Source organism: Lepisosteus platostomus, chromosome 10 (genome assembly GCF_059453375.1).
Source record: "Lepisosteus platostomus isolate fLepPlt1 chromosome 10, fLepPlt1.hap1, whole genome shotgun sequence".
Lineage (NCBI taxonomy): Eukaryota > Metazoa > Chordata > Actinopteri > Semionotiformes > Lepisosteidae > Lepisosteus > Lepisosteus platostomus.
Window position 1 is genome coordinate 12,503,744 of NC_142620.1, and position 13,910 is coordinate 12,517,653.

The following is a 13,910-nucleotide window of genomic DNA, read 5'->3' on the forward strand; positions in this document are numbered from 1 at the left end:
CTTGGTGGTTCCTCCCCTTCTGATTTCTCAGCCTGCGCATTGCTGAGAAATAATAATATTTGTGTATATATCCATATAAATATATTACTAATGTATGCCAAGATGTTGCTGGTCTGAGGCCCAGCTGGGGATCTGAACACAGGGTGTCAGGACTTAAGAACACTTACAGCATACACACACCAGCTACTGCCTATAGATGATTGAAACAGCACATTCTGGCTCTTGGTCAAACAAACCTATCCCTAGTATACATGTGATATTTGATTTGCTTGCAGAAGGCACGTTAATGCTTGTATTGATATTGGGCTATACAGCAGTGCTTTTCTTCCCCTTTTTACTTACATCGTCAGGTGTTGTTTCCAGTACTGAAGATGTGAAAACTGAGAAAGTCATAGCATTGTTGAATAAACACAGCCCTATCTCAGTACCAGCATATAATGATACTTTAGTAAAGATTTTCTACTCTATGGTGGTGATCCAACACCTTTATAGATCTAGCACCTGGAGAAGGTTCATCCTGTCAGGAAAATTGGCCACAGTCATCTCGCACATGCCAGCTCATCACCCTAGACTTGCATGGTCCCCAAAAGAGGAGGAGAGACTCCAGAGTACCGTCCAGGTTGTGGCGAGTTGGCGAGTGTGACGAGTGGGATGTGTGCGTGTACTGCTGTTTCAGACTCGGAGGCAACGGAGCCGCTCAGCGTGGACGGCAACTCCTCCGAACTTGAGGGGGAGGAGCTGGAGGAGGAGGAGTTTGTAGGGGGCGTGGTGGAGAGGGCCGTGCCAGAGACACCCGATCAGGAGGCTTTTCTGAAGCAGCACTTTGAGACTCTGGCCGACCACAGCAACACAGGTACTACAGGCGTCTTGAGAGGTGGCGTTACTCTTGACAACGCATCCCGAAAATTGATTTGCCCACATTTTCTTTCTGCGGATTCGATTTTATATACAAATATTCTATCGCTTGTATTTTTTTTTCCTTTAGCAGCTGTAAAAAATACAGCTATTTGAGAACAGTATTCTTTCTCACTTAGATGACACCTAATTTCTTTAAGAAATTTGTCAGAGAACAAGACAATCCCCTAGATCCACCTAGGCGTGACCCTAGGACCCTCTCGTTAATGGAGTCTTCTCCACGAGCTCAACCTCATGTCAGCAAGTGACAAAAAGGAGTCTGCCAGTGACTGGGCTGTTCTGTTGTCACCGTACACATACAGCTCAGCCAAGGGGGATCAGCATCACATCTTTTCCCTATTTAAGTCATAATTCTCCCTAACCTGACCTTATCTTTGTACGTTACGGTGTGTTTTGCTTCACAAAAAATGTCCAGTTTAACATGCTGTCCCTTTTCTGTTACAATGTCCAGCGTGCTCTTGTCTCTTCTGTTGCAAGTCTAACATTGTGCTTTGGGGAAGCTTTTCGGGGTGTTAACGGAGTTAGTGTTTCTTTCCTGCCCTCTCCAGGGAGCTCCAGGCATTCCGAGAGCACCTCTGAGAATGCCAGCATCTCGTCTCGCTTCCTGTCTCAGAGCTCAGCAAGCAGGTAGGTGTTGAGGGTCAGCTCATCCCCTGCACTGGAGGAACCAGCAGGGAGGACACGAAATGACTACGCAATAAGAAGCAGAATAACCATTAATCCTCTCGAGCAAACTGCCCGGCTAGATATCGGTAACTGGGTCGTTCCCAAGTGTAACTTTGTAATACAGATCTTGATGTAGAGGTTGCAGTATTGGGACATACTAAAAGTGTGTTTTTGGAAATTAGAATAATTTAATGTACATTTTTGTATTTAATTTTTTTTTAATCAGTGGCCTGGTGATTTTGTTTCTGCAGACTCCTATCAGGATTCTCAAATAGCAATCACTTTCTGTTATCTAGCGTTCTGATTTAAGGAATGTTTTAATCGAATACGTATTATTTCAATCACGGTACTGTAGTAGTATATTTTTGCTTTTCCATAGAAATGCCTTTCTGTTCCCGGCCAAGGCAAGTGGAGAAAGAAAGGGAGCAAATGGATCTATGCGCCCCCTGATCTCCGAGGTACGGCCGCTTATGGAAGAGGGGCTGCCAGAAGAGGTAGAGGAGAAGCCCATTACATCTTCTGGGAAGGCTGAATTGGACTCTCTTACTGAAAAGGGGGCCGCCCTGCGCTCTGTCACTCAGAAGAAGAAATCTCCGGTCACAGACACTCGCACTGGCCAGCCAGGAAAAGCAGCAGGGCCCCAGCTGTGCAGTGCCAACCAAAGCATGAGGAAGGCCCAGTCAGTGCATGACCTGGCACTAGATGGTGAGACAATAGGGCAGAACACTGTTCTAATGCTAAAGCTCCCTACAATATGAAAGAATACATCCTTCCATGATGCTCCATGTTTAATCTTTGAATTTAATACTTTGAAAGCTTTGTTCAGAGATGCTATTTCCATTCTAAAAAGTAACTAAGAAATAAACATAATGCAGTGTGGATTTCTTTTAAATGAGGTATAAAACTTTTTAGTCATTGTGTTTTTTCTTGAAAGGTAAAAATTGAAAACTTTTTATGTTTCAATTGAGAAGATACTGAACTAACCCCTTTTCTGTCCTGAACAGCTGAGGTTTCAGCCAGACCCTCCAAGGAGGTCCATCCCCAACCACAGCTACCTGCTGAGAAAGATCAAAAGACTACTCCGCGCCGGACCCTGCCAGCCGTGCCCACCTCGCCCTTGCCCAGCGCAGGCCAGAGCAAGACCTTGAAGTCACGCTCCTACATGAACCCAACTACCAGCTCAATGGCCAAGATGTCTCGCTCTGTATCCATGGGCGACAGCTTAAATCTGGGAGAATCTGGTGAGGTTTCCAGCTTTCCTCCAGGCACAGAGATGGCTTCAGAGGCCCGCCGAGTTTCTGACACTCCTGTTGGGGCCTTTAAGGCCAGTTCTCTGGAGAGAAGCAAGCCAGTAGCACCGCCCGTTGCTATAGTCTCTTCCACATCTTCATCCTCTTCTGTTTCCGCTGCACCACGGGCGGCTGTCATGCCAACTCTCAATGCCAACACTCCCAGTGTACAGTCTCCCAAAGGCCTCCATGCCAAGCTCCAACATGGAGGCACCAGGCCCCACCTGACATTGGACATTCCATCAACTCTCCCAGACAAACCCTTTGTGGCATCCTTTTCTCCCAGCGCCAAGCCCAAACTGTTCATAGAGGAGGCTCCGAGGTCTCCTAGGTCTCCAAGGTCTCCAGTGAGCGTATTTCCCAACAAGAGTTCACCTTCTCTCAAAGGCCAGGTGGCCCCAGTGAATGTCCAGCCTGTTACTGCTCTGTCAGCTGTCCGTCCTGAGGTGGCAGTAGAGAGCCTCAGCAAGGCAAAGCCTGGAATAGAAGCACAATCAACAGCTGGTGCCACTGAAGTTGAATGCCTGTCAGAGCAGCCTGATTTAAAAGACGAGAGGAAGGATTCCAGTGTGGCAGGTGTTGAGGAGATTCTACAGGCTCCAGATTGTTCCCGTGAGCTTGTGGCGAGACCAGACTGCCTGCTCTCACCTGCTGTCGTGGACCCAGGTTCGCTCCGATGCCACTCTTCGTACATGCTGTCGTCTCGCACCCTCCCTCTACGCCTGGCTGTGCCCATGCACTTCTTTTCCTCCAGTTTCTGGCCTGTCACGTCTTCCATTTACTGTTCTTCTTGTTCGTCCATTAACCATTACTACCTGATGGGTGAGGCATGCTTCTTCTTTCATTCTTTTTTACATTAACTTGTGGTGTTGGTTTATTCTTCCGTCTTTGTCTTCTTGCTTTCTTCACCTGTCTCTTTGAACTGTCTTTGTTGTTGAGTGTGCTCAAATCATTACTCCTGTCACTGGGAGGACACGTGTGTGTTAAGCCTATGAGATAGTAGTTCAGGCATGTCTGCATTTTATTTGGAACTGCACACCCCATTTATTTGCAAATTCACTTAACTAACAAATGTTCTAAAATAAGGACATTTTCTATATGTGCACGAGGAGGGAAAATTTGGGGAAGTAAGAACATCTAACTGATTTGGAAGAACTAACACATTTTGTTTAAAGATGTTATGTGAAGAGTCAGGAATAGCTCTGTAAATGAGGCTTATATGTCACAGTGGCTGATGTGTGACATTTCTCTACCAGGCCCCACAGTGACTGTGGAGACCTGCAGGCTGGTAGCCAGTGAACTGCAGAGCAGTCTGCAAAAAGCCACAGAGCTCTACAGAATGGTGAGTCTGCTTCTATAGTTTGCTAAGTAAAACTGCATTTGGAAAAAGATAGCTATTTGATTTCACAAAAGGATTGCACAGCTAAATTGAAGAAAATCACTCCACCATCTTAAGAGCCTTTTTGCAGTCTAGTGTTTTTGATTGACATGTTGCATGCTGCGATGCGTTTCTGTGTCCTGCCCAGGTGAGCAGTGCCAGTGGAGAGCAGGGGGAGATGGCAGGGATCCTCTGCGAGGCGTTCAGTGCCATGCGGACGGAGCTGGACTCTCTGCCTGACAGGGGGCGCCTGGACCCTGGGGCTGTGTGTGTGCAGCGCAGTGGTGGGGGAGTGGGCGAGGAGCGGACCCTGGCTCTGCTGGAGCAGTACTCGGAGATGCTGCTCAAAGCTGTGGAGAAGAGGCTGGACAACAAGCTCTGACCAGGACCCTGTTGTAAGACACCCTCTTAAGCCATGGATTAGACCAGTAAAGGCAAAGGTGTTCAAGAAGGAGAACACGAACTTCTCCAGTGACATAAACTGGAAAACCATTCACCTAATCAGGATACAAAGCCATGGTTGATCGGGAGCAAGCAATACACTTTGGTCTTTTATTTTAGTATGTATTTTATTTTGTGTATAGTTTTAATGAACGGATGTGCAACATCCATTGTTTTAACATGACATTTTAAATTATGGAAAAGGGTAAAGACATTTTTCCTGATGGATAAACATTCAACGGGACAGTATGCCTTTTCCATGTATGATATTTCTTTGACCACTTAGGCTGAGGGTAAGAGAGCGATGTTTTTTTTGTGTTCAGTGATGTTTGGGTGTTCTGTAGAACAGCCAGAATACTGGCCCACTGGGAGTCTTCAAGGCAGAGGATGTGTTGTGTGCTTCACGATGGAAGTGAATGAAAAGGAAGATGGATGTGGATGCTGCTCTTAACGCTTCATGTTTGGTCATTTCTGCTGCAAGGCAACTTCTGGCACCCACATGCCAGCAGCGTGCATGCATACAAACTGTCTGAATGAAATAAATCTTTTAAACTGTTTTATCTTCAGAAAAAATAGTTCCCAAAATGTGAGAAAATGTTTTAAGTGAGGCTACAGCTAGTCTAATGGCCTATGACTGTATGAATATTGAGATGTTTCATCACCCATCAGCTCTATCTATGGTTGTGTCCACTGAAATAAGAAACACATGGCCAGATGAAGGAATGACTACAGAAGGAAGAATTGCTTGACTCTAAAGAACATACAGATTCAGACTCTAAAGAACTCAAATTAACTGAAGCACCTTGGAGCTGTGTTGAGCACACTTAACTCTTTAAAACATTTTGTATGTCGTTAAGGAAGGCGTAAAAGAAAAACGAGAGGAGATGCGCTTTATCTTGACTTGCATAGATCTTAGATTCTTTTGAATCTGAACCTTCTGTATACAAATAATCAGTATCCAGCTCTCCAAAAAAAGAGGGGCTCCAAATACCACTACAAGCAGATGACCTACAAGGGCAGCCTTTCAGGTGGCCAAGACAAAAGAATCTGCAGAAAATGCAAACATTTGCCCTTTACAGTGCTTAATCTCCAGATATTCTTACTTTGAAATTGTTTTTAACACAACTCTTATTGCGTTTTAAATGCTCACAAGTCCATTGTAATTTTGAACGTATTAATTTTGTCATCCATGTTCAGTATAGGGTAGTATGTACTTTCTGGGTAATTGTACAGTGCATGTCTTTTTTATAATAGTGTTTGATTTTATACTGGGTGTTAATGGTGTAAATGACATAAGTGCTTGTTCCAACATTTTGTCAGTGACAGAGAGAGGCAGCTAACGTTAAAAGTGAAGCCAGCAAACCATATTTGAAAATCCCAATCCTGTTATGATTTGGGTGAGAATAGGATAGCAAATATCCTTTCAATATCATTAAAAAGGTGAGCTTTGCAGGCATATGAAAAATAGAGATCCTAACTGATGGGATAGCTTTCTGCATTAGATTTAAAGTTGGAAAGACCACAATGGTTACGAATCCTGGCATTTACAGCTGTAAATCTTGAATGATTTCCATACTCTTTCTTGAATCCGAAATGGGTCATTTTCAGAAACAAAAATCTGCCTGTTTTTACATTCATCTTCAGCATATAAATGATGTTCACAGTGCTGACCACGTGTGTCTCAAGGAACTAGGTGCCTTAATAACTTACCAGCAACATTCTCTTGCACTGCTATTTAATACAGGATGTATCAATTCCTGGAATTTATCTATTATACACAATGCATGTCAGCCACCCTCTTTAGAGCAAATCTGTATAGGAGTGGGACCTGAAAAGCTCATCCCTAACATGTAATTTGAGGAAAGATACTGTATTTTAGTGAGACCTAAAAGGGACACTGAAATGAACATATTATCTAGGGTTAGAGACATTTGAAATACAGGATTGTACCACACCAAAGGAAAACTGAAATGGACACGGACCTGCCTCTGTCACTGACTGAAGAATGTACCCTACTGAAGAAGGGATTGGCTTTGGGGTTAATTAGGGAGATGTGGTGACTCTTGTGGGGGTATCACTTGTATAACAGAATTGAGACGGCTAGAATCGCAGGAACAGAAAAATCTTCCATTGTATTAATAACCCAAAGCAAAGGTTTCGTAGACTGTACCGTATGCATACACCTCTATTGCACCTGGCAAAATATTTTGTCAGCCAATGTGCCTGTCATTTACCCAATTACCCCATGGTTGACGACAACCTCTATTAATTCCTCATTCCGCCTAACTTCAGTACTGCCCATCTCTGTCCATGAGGTCAGAAAAGGGCAGTATACAGCCCTGCAATATCTCTGTAAGGAACACTGTCACTAACTCCATGAGAATCTGCATAAACATAAATTTATAATGGGAGCCATGAAGCTGCACAGACTCCCTGTTGTCTATGTATGGTCATGGTTTCTTAACCTCTCAGATGCACTTTACAACACTTTTCTAACCACAAGATCATGTGGTAGGCTAGTTGAAGTACAGATTGCTTCTAAATTGGACTGAGTTTATATAAACACCATTCTTCCTGTGTTTTTGGCTTCTCAGGAGACCCAAAATTGTATTTTCATTTGGACCCATAAACACCCACATTTTCTCCCAATAAGAATGCAACTGTAGCAAAAGTGGCACTGTGCAGCCATAGTTTTATATCACTGCCAGCAATTTCTATAACCATGTCTTGCCTGCTTCTGTGCTACAAAGTGATACAATCTTAACAACCTCAGATTCTACAGTAACATTATATTGGAGAGATTCCATGTTAGGTTTCACATTTTCTATTTAAGCCTATACTTAAGCACTTGGCACAAGTTTGGCACTATATGCTAAAGACCACAGCTATGCAGTAAATTTCACTAAATAACTGTTTTGCCTGGCCAGCCCTGGTTCTGTTGGCCTGTTTTTTCCCTGTGAGTATTGGTATACAAGTGAAAATGTCTGGGGGAAGGCATTCAAAAACTAAACAGGCTGTGCTGTGAACTATAATTAGCACCAAGATCTTGGCGTGCTCCAAAACTGGCTTTGAGACACCGTGAAAAATCACCAGCACAATGCAGGTCTTCAGAATGGTGTAGCAGAGTAGCACTGGTATGTGTCACTATTCTGTACAGTGGGGCCCTTAAATAAGGCCCTGTGGCTTCCTGACCTCAAACTTTACCCAGGTATGCTGCCCGCAGTTTGCTCCAATTAATAAACCATCATACTTTATCCCTTTTAAAATTCCACATGATTTTATTACTTTGTCTTAACACTTTATTTCAGATGGACCTGTAGTAGCTGTGTCTTTGTGTGGGTATTTTTAAACAGCTGTGGCATTCCTGCTCTGCAGTCTGTAGTTCTTTTGGGCTTATTACAGAACTCTGTTACTGGCTGATAAAATGCATAGAATCAGGAGCAAAAATGAAGCCTACATTCCTCTTCCAAATGAAAGGGATAAATCTCATACAGAATGGAACAATTCCTTCAGCACTCTCTCCATGCAGGTATCAGACTGTCTCCCAGGGAGGAGACAAAACCAGAGTATAAAATCTAAAAATACCAAATAAATTTGAGGCACCCTACAGACCCAGGGTTATAATTATTAGTTCAGTATTAAGAAAGCCATGACAAACAGGTACCTTGATTCTCTAATGCATGAAGACTAAAGCATGGGGAAAGAGCAATTACACAAGACAGCATGGTGATGTAATGACCCATTTATTGTATGAGGGTATTCGCATTATTCCTAAAGAAGCTAAAAGAGGTCTTGGTTTTCAGTTTTAAACCTCCCCATTACTTTCTGACTTTGTCTTAATACTTTGTTTATGGTGGACCAGGAACAATTGTCTTTTTTAGGCAGCCTATTTTAAGCTGTGTTACTGTTCTCACGCTGGCTTAAACAGTGTTTCTACCTTCATAGTGTTTGTACTGTATATCCCTCAAGATTCTCTTAAAAAAAATAAATATTTATTACTCTTCTTTCTTGTGTTTCACATGATCCTGATACTAGTGATGATAAAAGAAGGCATCTGCATGAGTTTGTAGGCTGGAATTTACTCTGAAGTCATAGTACACGGTTACAATGATCCTGGTATGTGGCTAACAGTCAAAAAAGGACAGTATGTAGTGAAGTACTACATAATATGACTTATAAAAAATTATTGAAATGTATAAGTTATTTTTCACATAGCTGATATCAACTGGAATACCACTGTTGTCATTTTTTCCATTCATACTTAAAACAGGCCTGCCTCTGTTTGTTTTAATAATAGGAAGTCTGACATTTGAAAGACAACAGGAAAGCACATGAGGTTGTCTGGAGGTGTCCTCAACAGGATTTGCTGTTTAGCCAGTTCATGAAGTTGCTCAAAGAGGGTCTTGTGGAATTCCATTAGGGGGATATCTTCCTTCAGTCTTTCTCCAGCTGACCAACTGCCCTGGACAGGGAATCCAACAGCTGGAAGTAGTTATACTTGATATCAAACTCCATGTCATACCAGAAATTGACTGCAAAGGAAAAAAAAACAATAGTTGGGATTTTTTAGAATCTATTTTACAAAAAAGTATCAGTTCGTGAGATGACATTGCTAGCCCTAATTCTAGATAGGAGTAACAGCATGTATGACTAGTCAATTACTTTGTCAAAATCACTCAAGAAAATTGACAATTTAATGGTCTCTCGTTTCCTCCACTGTTAACACGTCACCAATTTGTAATATACAAAACATCCCAAGATCTAACAACTCCCAAGAGTGGAGTAGAACATGTACTGAGACAATACTACCTGTAAATTAATCATTTAGTTACCTCAAACACAAGCTTAGTTCTAATCAAAAGATTCCACACACTGTGCAACTCCAATAAATTAACCTAGTGAAACTGTGGTTTTGGATATACTATCAGTATTCTCTTATCCTCCAAGATGGATGGGTTTTATTTCAGTGCGATATAGAGGGTAAAACATGTCTGACTTGTACAGGTGAGTACTAAACGTGCTCTAGCTTTGTTTCTTTGACCTTTTCTACTGAACAGTGGCACTGTCCAACTTTCAAAAGCTGTCTTTTTAGCTGTCAAATCAGGGAAAGAAAGAGATGACTATTAACCACTGGCCTGAGCAGCATTGGTACAATGGGAGTGGAATATGAGACTTAGATTTATGTACCTAGATAAAAAAAGGAGTTCCAACATTAAGTAAAAAGAAGTTTCACTCATAACATGGGTAGCTTTGATCTATTCAGCATCATTGTCTCACTTCAATTTATAGTAGCTTGCAATACAAGTGTCTGAACAGAACAACTAACCCAAATAACTACCCTCGCTAACTTCACGCTTTTCTTAAATTCGACTCGCCCTTGTACCTGCAATGCAGCCATGAGACTGCCTGACGTGGTGGAACCACAGCGCAGGTAGGAAGAGCATCTCCCCAGCTCTCACTGTACAGCTCAGAGGTCTGGCCTGCCTGTACTCTGGGTAACGCTCATAGTCAGGGCTCAGAGGGTCCACAGGAATCCAAGGCACCTTCACACAGACATACAGGCTATGTTAAAAAGAAATGCACGTTTGTTCAACAGAGTATTAATAAAGATGAAGCCAAATAATCTTATACAGTCTACTGTAGAGTGCTTTGGAATACACAGATGACACGATTGAAGACAGTGTTTATACAGCATACTTCAAATACAATAAGAGATGTATTAAAATAGTTGCTTCCCAGAGAGCTTCTAATCATTCTAGTCTATTACATGAATATGTAAGGAGGCACAATGAACAGTTAGGTTAATAGATTCCTTATTTCATCACAGAGCTCTGCAGGGAGTATCACAGCAGCAGGAAGCAGTACAGGACTGAGACATTATGGGCAACTTGCAATCCTTTGTCTTCTTACCTTGTCAGCATTCTGCTCATCCACCACTTCGAACGTGCCATCTTCCCCCTGGCTGAACGTGGCGGGCTGGTACAGCTCTAGTCACAGGAATACAGACACAGGAAGAGCTCTGTGAGCATCCTGGCTCTTCCTGGACGATATTTAACCTTCCTTTCACCTAAAGCATGCTATATACACCTTATTCAGTGTTCTCATGCAGTGTGCTTTACCTGACCATGAGACACGGAGCCAATTGTTATTCTAATGTATTTTAGCAAATCACTGTATGCTCATTATCAACACGTTGTGTCCTGAAGATGCCGATTTGTGTTGATACCGTTGCCTTTAGATTTAAATTTGCCCTCTGAACCAGCCCATCCTGGGGAGATACTGTACATAAAGGACACAACAGTGGTAAAGGGTAGATTCAGATTTTTGTGAAATTTCTTTATTTCCATCCTCCAGGTTATGCAAATCCATAACCATTTGCCTGTAAACTTTGCAAAACTCTTATCCCTAAGCCCAACAAGTGCTACGGTAGGTAAATTCCCTTCATACTCCAGGAAAATTGAAAACCTTGCAGGACCTCAAAACGGATCCATCTCACTTGCAGAGAACAGTGTTACTGTAGATTTGTTTTTATTGTTATTTAAAGGAATACTCAGACATTTCAATGAATATGCCCCTTGTGTATTCTGTACTGGATTTTTTAAGCAAGGCAGTGTAATGAATTGGCTTCATCACTCTTTTCTCCTCCTCACTGATGCAGTAGCTAGTGTGTGGGGAGCATCCGGGTGGGGCTGCACATTGGTGGAGGAGGTGGTGGAGGGGAGACCCCCTTACCTGTAAAGCACTTTGAGTGGGGTGTCTAGAAAAGTGCTAAATAAATTAAGGATTTTTTTAATCTATTATATGTTTTTTTTTGTTCCCATTTAATTGAGTTTGTCTGGAGAGTATTTTTCTGCTTCTGCTGTTATTCGATTTGCAAATAGTGTTAGCTATAATAATTGGGAAATATTGCCTTTTACTTAGGTTTATGGGAGATTATTTTTTGTTTACTTTCTACTTGAGTTGTTGTAAATTTAAACATGTTTTGGGGTTTGTGCAATCTCTTTGCTGAAAAGGCTGCACTAGCTATCCCAAGGAACTGCAAACATTACAAAATATCCAGGTTACCATATGGAATGAAGGGCCTGTCTGATGGGGGGATGAGAATGAAGTGCTTCTCTCCTGTGATCACGCAGTACAAGTTCTCATAGTGGTCCTTGTGCACTGGAAACAAGAACAACAACTGAGCACCTCTACTCCAGGGAATAAAAGCTAAGATCTTAGATCACGTTACAGTATAACTGCTGTTTCTATACGTTAAGAGTCAGTGGCAACATGAATCACATACGATTTTTCTGCATCCGATGTCTATCACTGTAATGCTTACATGATGTAACAGCAGCAGAGTCTCCCAGCCAGAAGTTCACAGCGTCAGGCTTCTTCCCTAAAAAGACCATGAAAATAATGAATGCCACTAAAGTAATATGCAGCTCTATGTTAGGAAAAATTGTATCTCAAATGTTGAATCTCTTTCTAGAGACTCTTCTACAAACTGAGTTGTCCAAAACCCTCACAGGACAATCTGCTCACAAACACACTGACCGACAAGTGAAAACAGAACAGGAACTACTCTTAAGACCCCACTACAATGAAAAAATTTCTAACTGTAGGGCAGCCATTCAGAGAATGTTCTATCTATAGGATAGCAATGTTTCTACAAGTTCCATGTACTGTACCTAGGGCCTCACTCATCCAGGGGATGTGAGTTTCCAAGTCCTCTGTGAGCTCAGGGAGCTCCTCAGTCAGGTTGGAGCACTGCTTCTGCACATAGAACACTCCCTCACTCTCAACCTTCCGCTCCATGATGTCCAGGACAGAGGAAAAGGGCATGCGCCGCTCCTCAGGCATGACGAATCGATCCCCCCATACTGCATCGGCATAGCCATTTGGAGTGACAGCGACACTGATCACCTTTGAGCCCACTCTCTCCCTGCAGGAACGCACAGGACTGTCACATTACTGTACCCTTGAAGAAAGAAAAAACAATAGCACCTGGTTCTGCATAGTCAGGTAGCTTATGTTGGTATTAAAGTCATTTCCCAAGACAGTAGTTCAAGGAGGTAACCGTGTCAGCATGCGTAGGTTGCAAAGAAACATGTAAAGGTTTGTTCCGTACTGAAAAGAGAAGAAAAGAAACAACATTTCGGCCCGAAACTTCATACCCGAAGATGGGAAATCAGCCCACTGCAAGGCAGACACACACACCTAGGGCCAATTGTAGGACTGCACCACTTAAACCCAAAATTGAAAGACGAGAGCAAATGACCTGCATGTTTGTTTGCTTTTTTGTTTTTGCAAATGTAACCAAACAAGGACAAAGACCAGTAAATAAAGTCATTTTGTTCCCATGGCTCTCTGGCCAGCTGAGAGCTTCAGTGTGGACTAATGCAAGAGACCTACCGGAGGTAAGCAGGACTCCACCTGCACAAGGCTGGCCAGTGGTTGAATGCATTGCGAATGATACAGGGTTTGTTTGGGCCAATCCACTCCCGATAAAACTCCAGAGGAGATGGGGGGCACTCTAAATATGGCACATCTTTGTTCAGGTAGAGCTCTGATGACGAAAAAGCAAGCCATTAAACAATATTCTTACCCCTCCCTTTATATGAACGTAATTTTATACGACTTTAAAGGACAACATGGTAAATACCTCGTATATTGTGTATATTTTAGAATGTTGCACCGATTTTAAAATAATGTATCCCGCAAAACAGTGATGTATTCTGTATTACATTTGCCAGTCATAAATAAAAAAAAGATAAAGTATATTCATCCTTGCATACTAAAATAACATTGCCCAGCACGTGGGTCCTGGTAATTAAACTGAGCAGCCTATTAATCTTGAATGAGATGCACTAATCAAAACCTTACGGAATCACGCATTAATAATAAAGCACTCCTTACCAATTATCAGAAATGTATTTCCATAAATGTGTAACCAACTCACCCCGAGCCTCTTCAGAGAAATGTCTTAAGCATGTTTTTAGCACGTCCAATCCGTCTGCCATGACAACCATAGGATCATGTCAAAACAATCACACACATAAATACAGTTTGAAAATTAAAAGCAAATGCGGGTTATGCACACACAAAAACGTCTCACCAGTTCCTAACTATCGATTGTCATGTAACCTAGAAAGGTTTTGCTGATCATGTTTTTCAGCTTTTCTGATGTGGCATCGCGCCCCCTGTTGGGTGGAGGCTGAATAAAACCAAAGTCGATG

At 42.3% G+C, this 13,910-nt stretch overlaps 2 protein-coding genes across 4 annotated transcripts in view; one reads left to right on the forward strand and one right to left on the reverse strand.

Annotated features, from left to right (window-relative positions):
• Positions 1 to 8,693, forward strand: part of mapkbp1 (mitogen-activated protein kinase binding protein 1) — a 60,051-nt gene extending 51,358 nt beyond the window's left edge. For all 3 annotated transcript variants that reach the window (XM_088648234.1, XM_088648235.1, XM_088648236.1), the window contains 6 exons: positions 677 to 853; positions 1,464 to 1,542; positions 1,961 to 2,286; positions 2,586 to 3,536; positions 4,127 to 4,212; positions 4,397 to 8,693. In XM_088648234.1, coding sequence (XP_088504360.1) covers positions 677 to 853; positions 1,464 to 1,542; positions 1,961 to 2,286; positions 2,586 to 3,536; positions 4,127 to 4,212; positions 4,397 to 4,630 — 1,853 coding nt within the window. In that variant the 3' untranslated portion in view covers positions 4,631 to 8,693. The remainder of the gene's footprint in view (positions 1 to 676; positions 854 to 1,463; positions 1,543 to 1,960; positions 2,287 to 2,585; positions 3,537 to 4,126; positions 4,213 to 4,396) is intronic.
• Positions 8,417 to 13,841, reverse strand: jmjd7 (jumonji domain containing 7). The gene is made up of 8 exons (XM_088648251.1): positions 13,634 to 13,841; positions 13,087 to 13,240; positions 12,363 to 12,616; positions 12,014 to 12,070; positions 11,755 to 11,850; positions 10,600 to 10,676; positions 10,073 to 10,232; positions 8,417 to 9,221 (listed from the first exon to the last, which is right to left on the reverse strand). Exons 1-8 carry the CDS (start codon positions 13,701 to 13,703, stop codon positions 9,124 to 9,126), a joined length of 966 nt encoding a protein of 321 aa, XP_088504377.1. The 5' UTR covers positions 13,704 to 13,841; the 3' UTR covers positions 8,417 to 9,123.
• Positions 13,842 to 13,910: the final 69 nt, after the last annotated feature.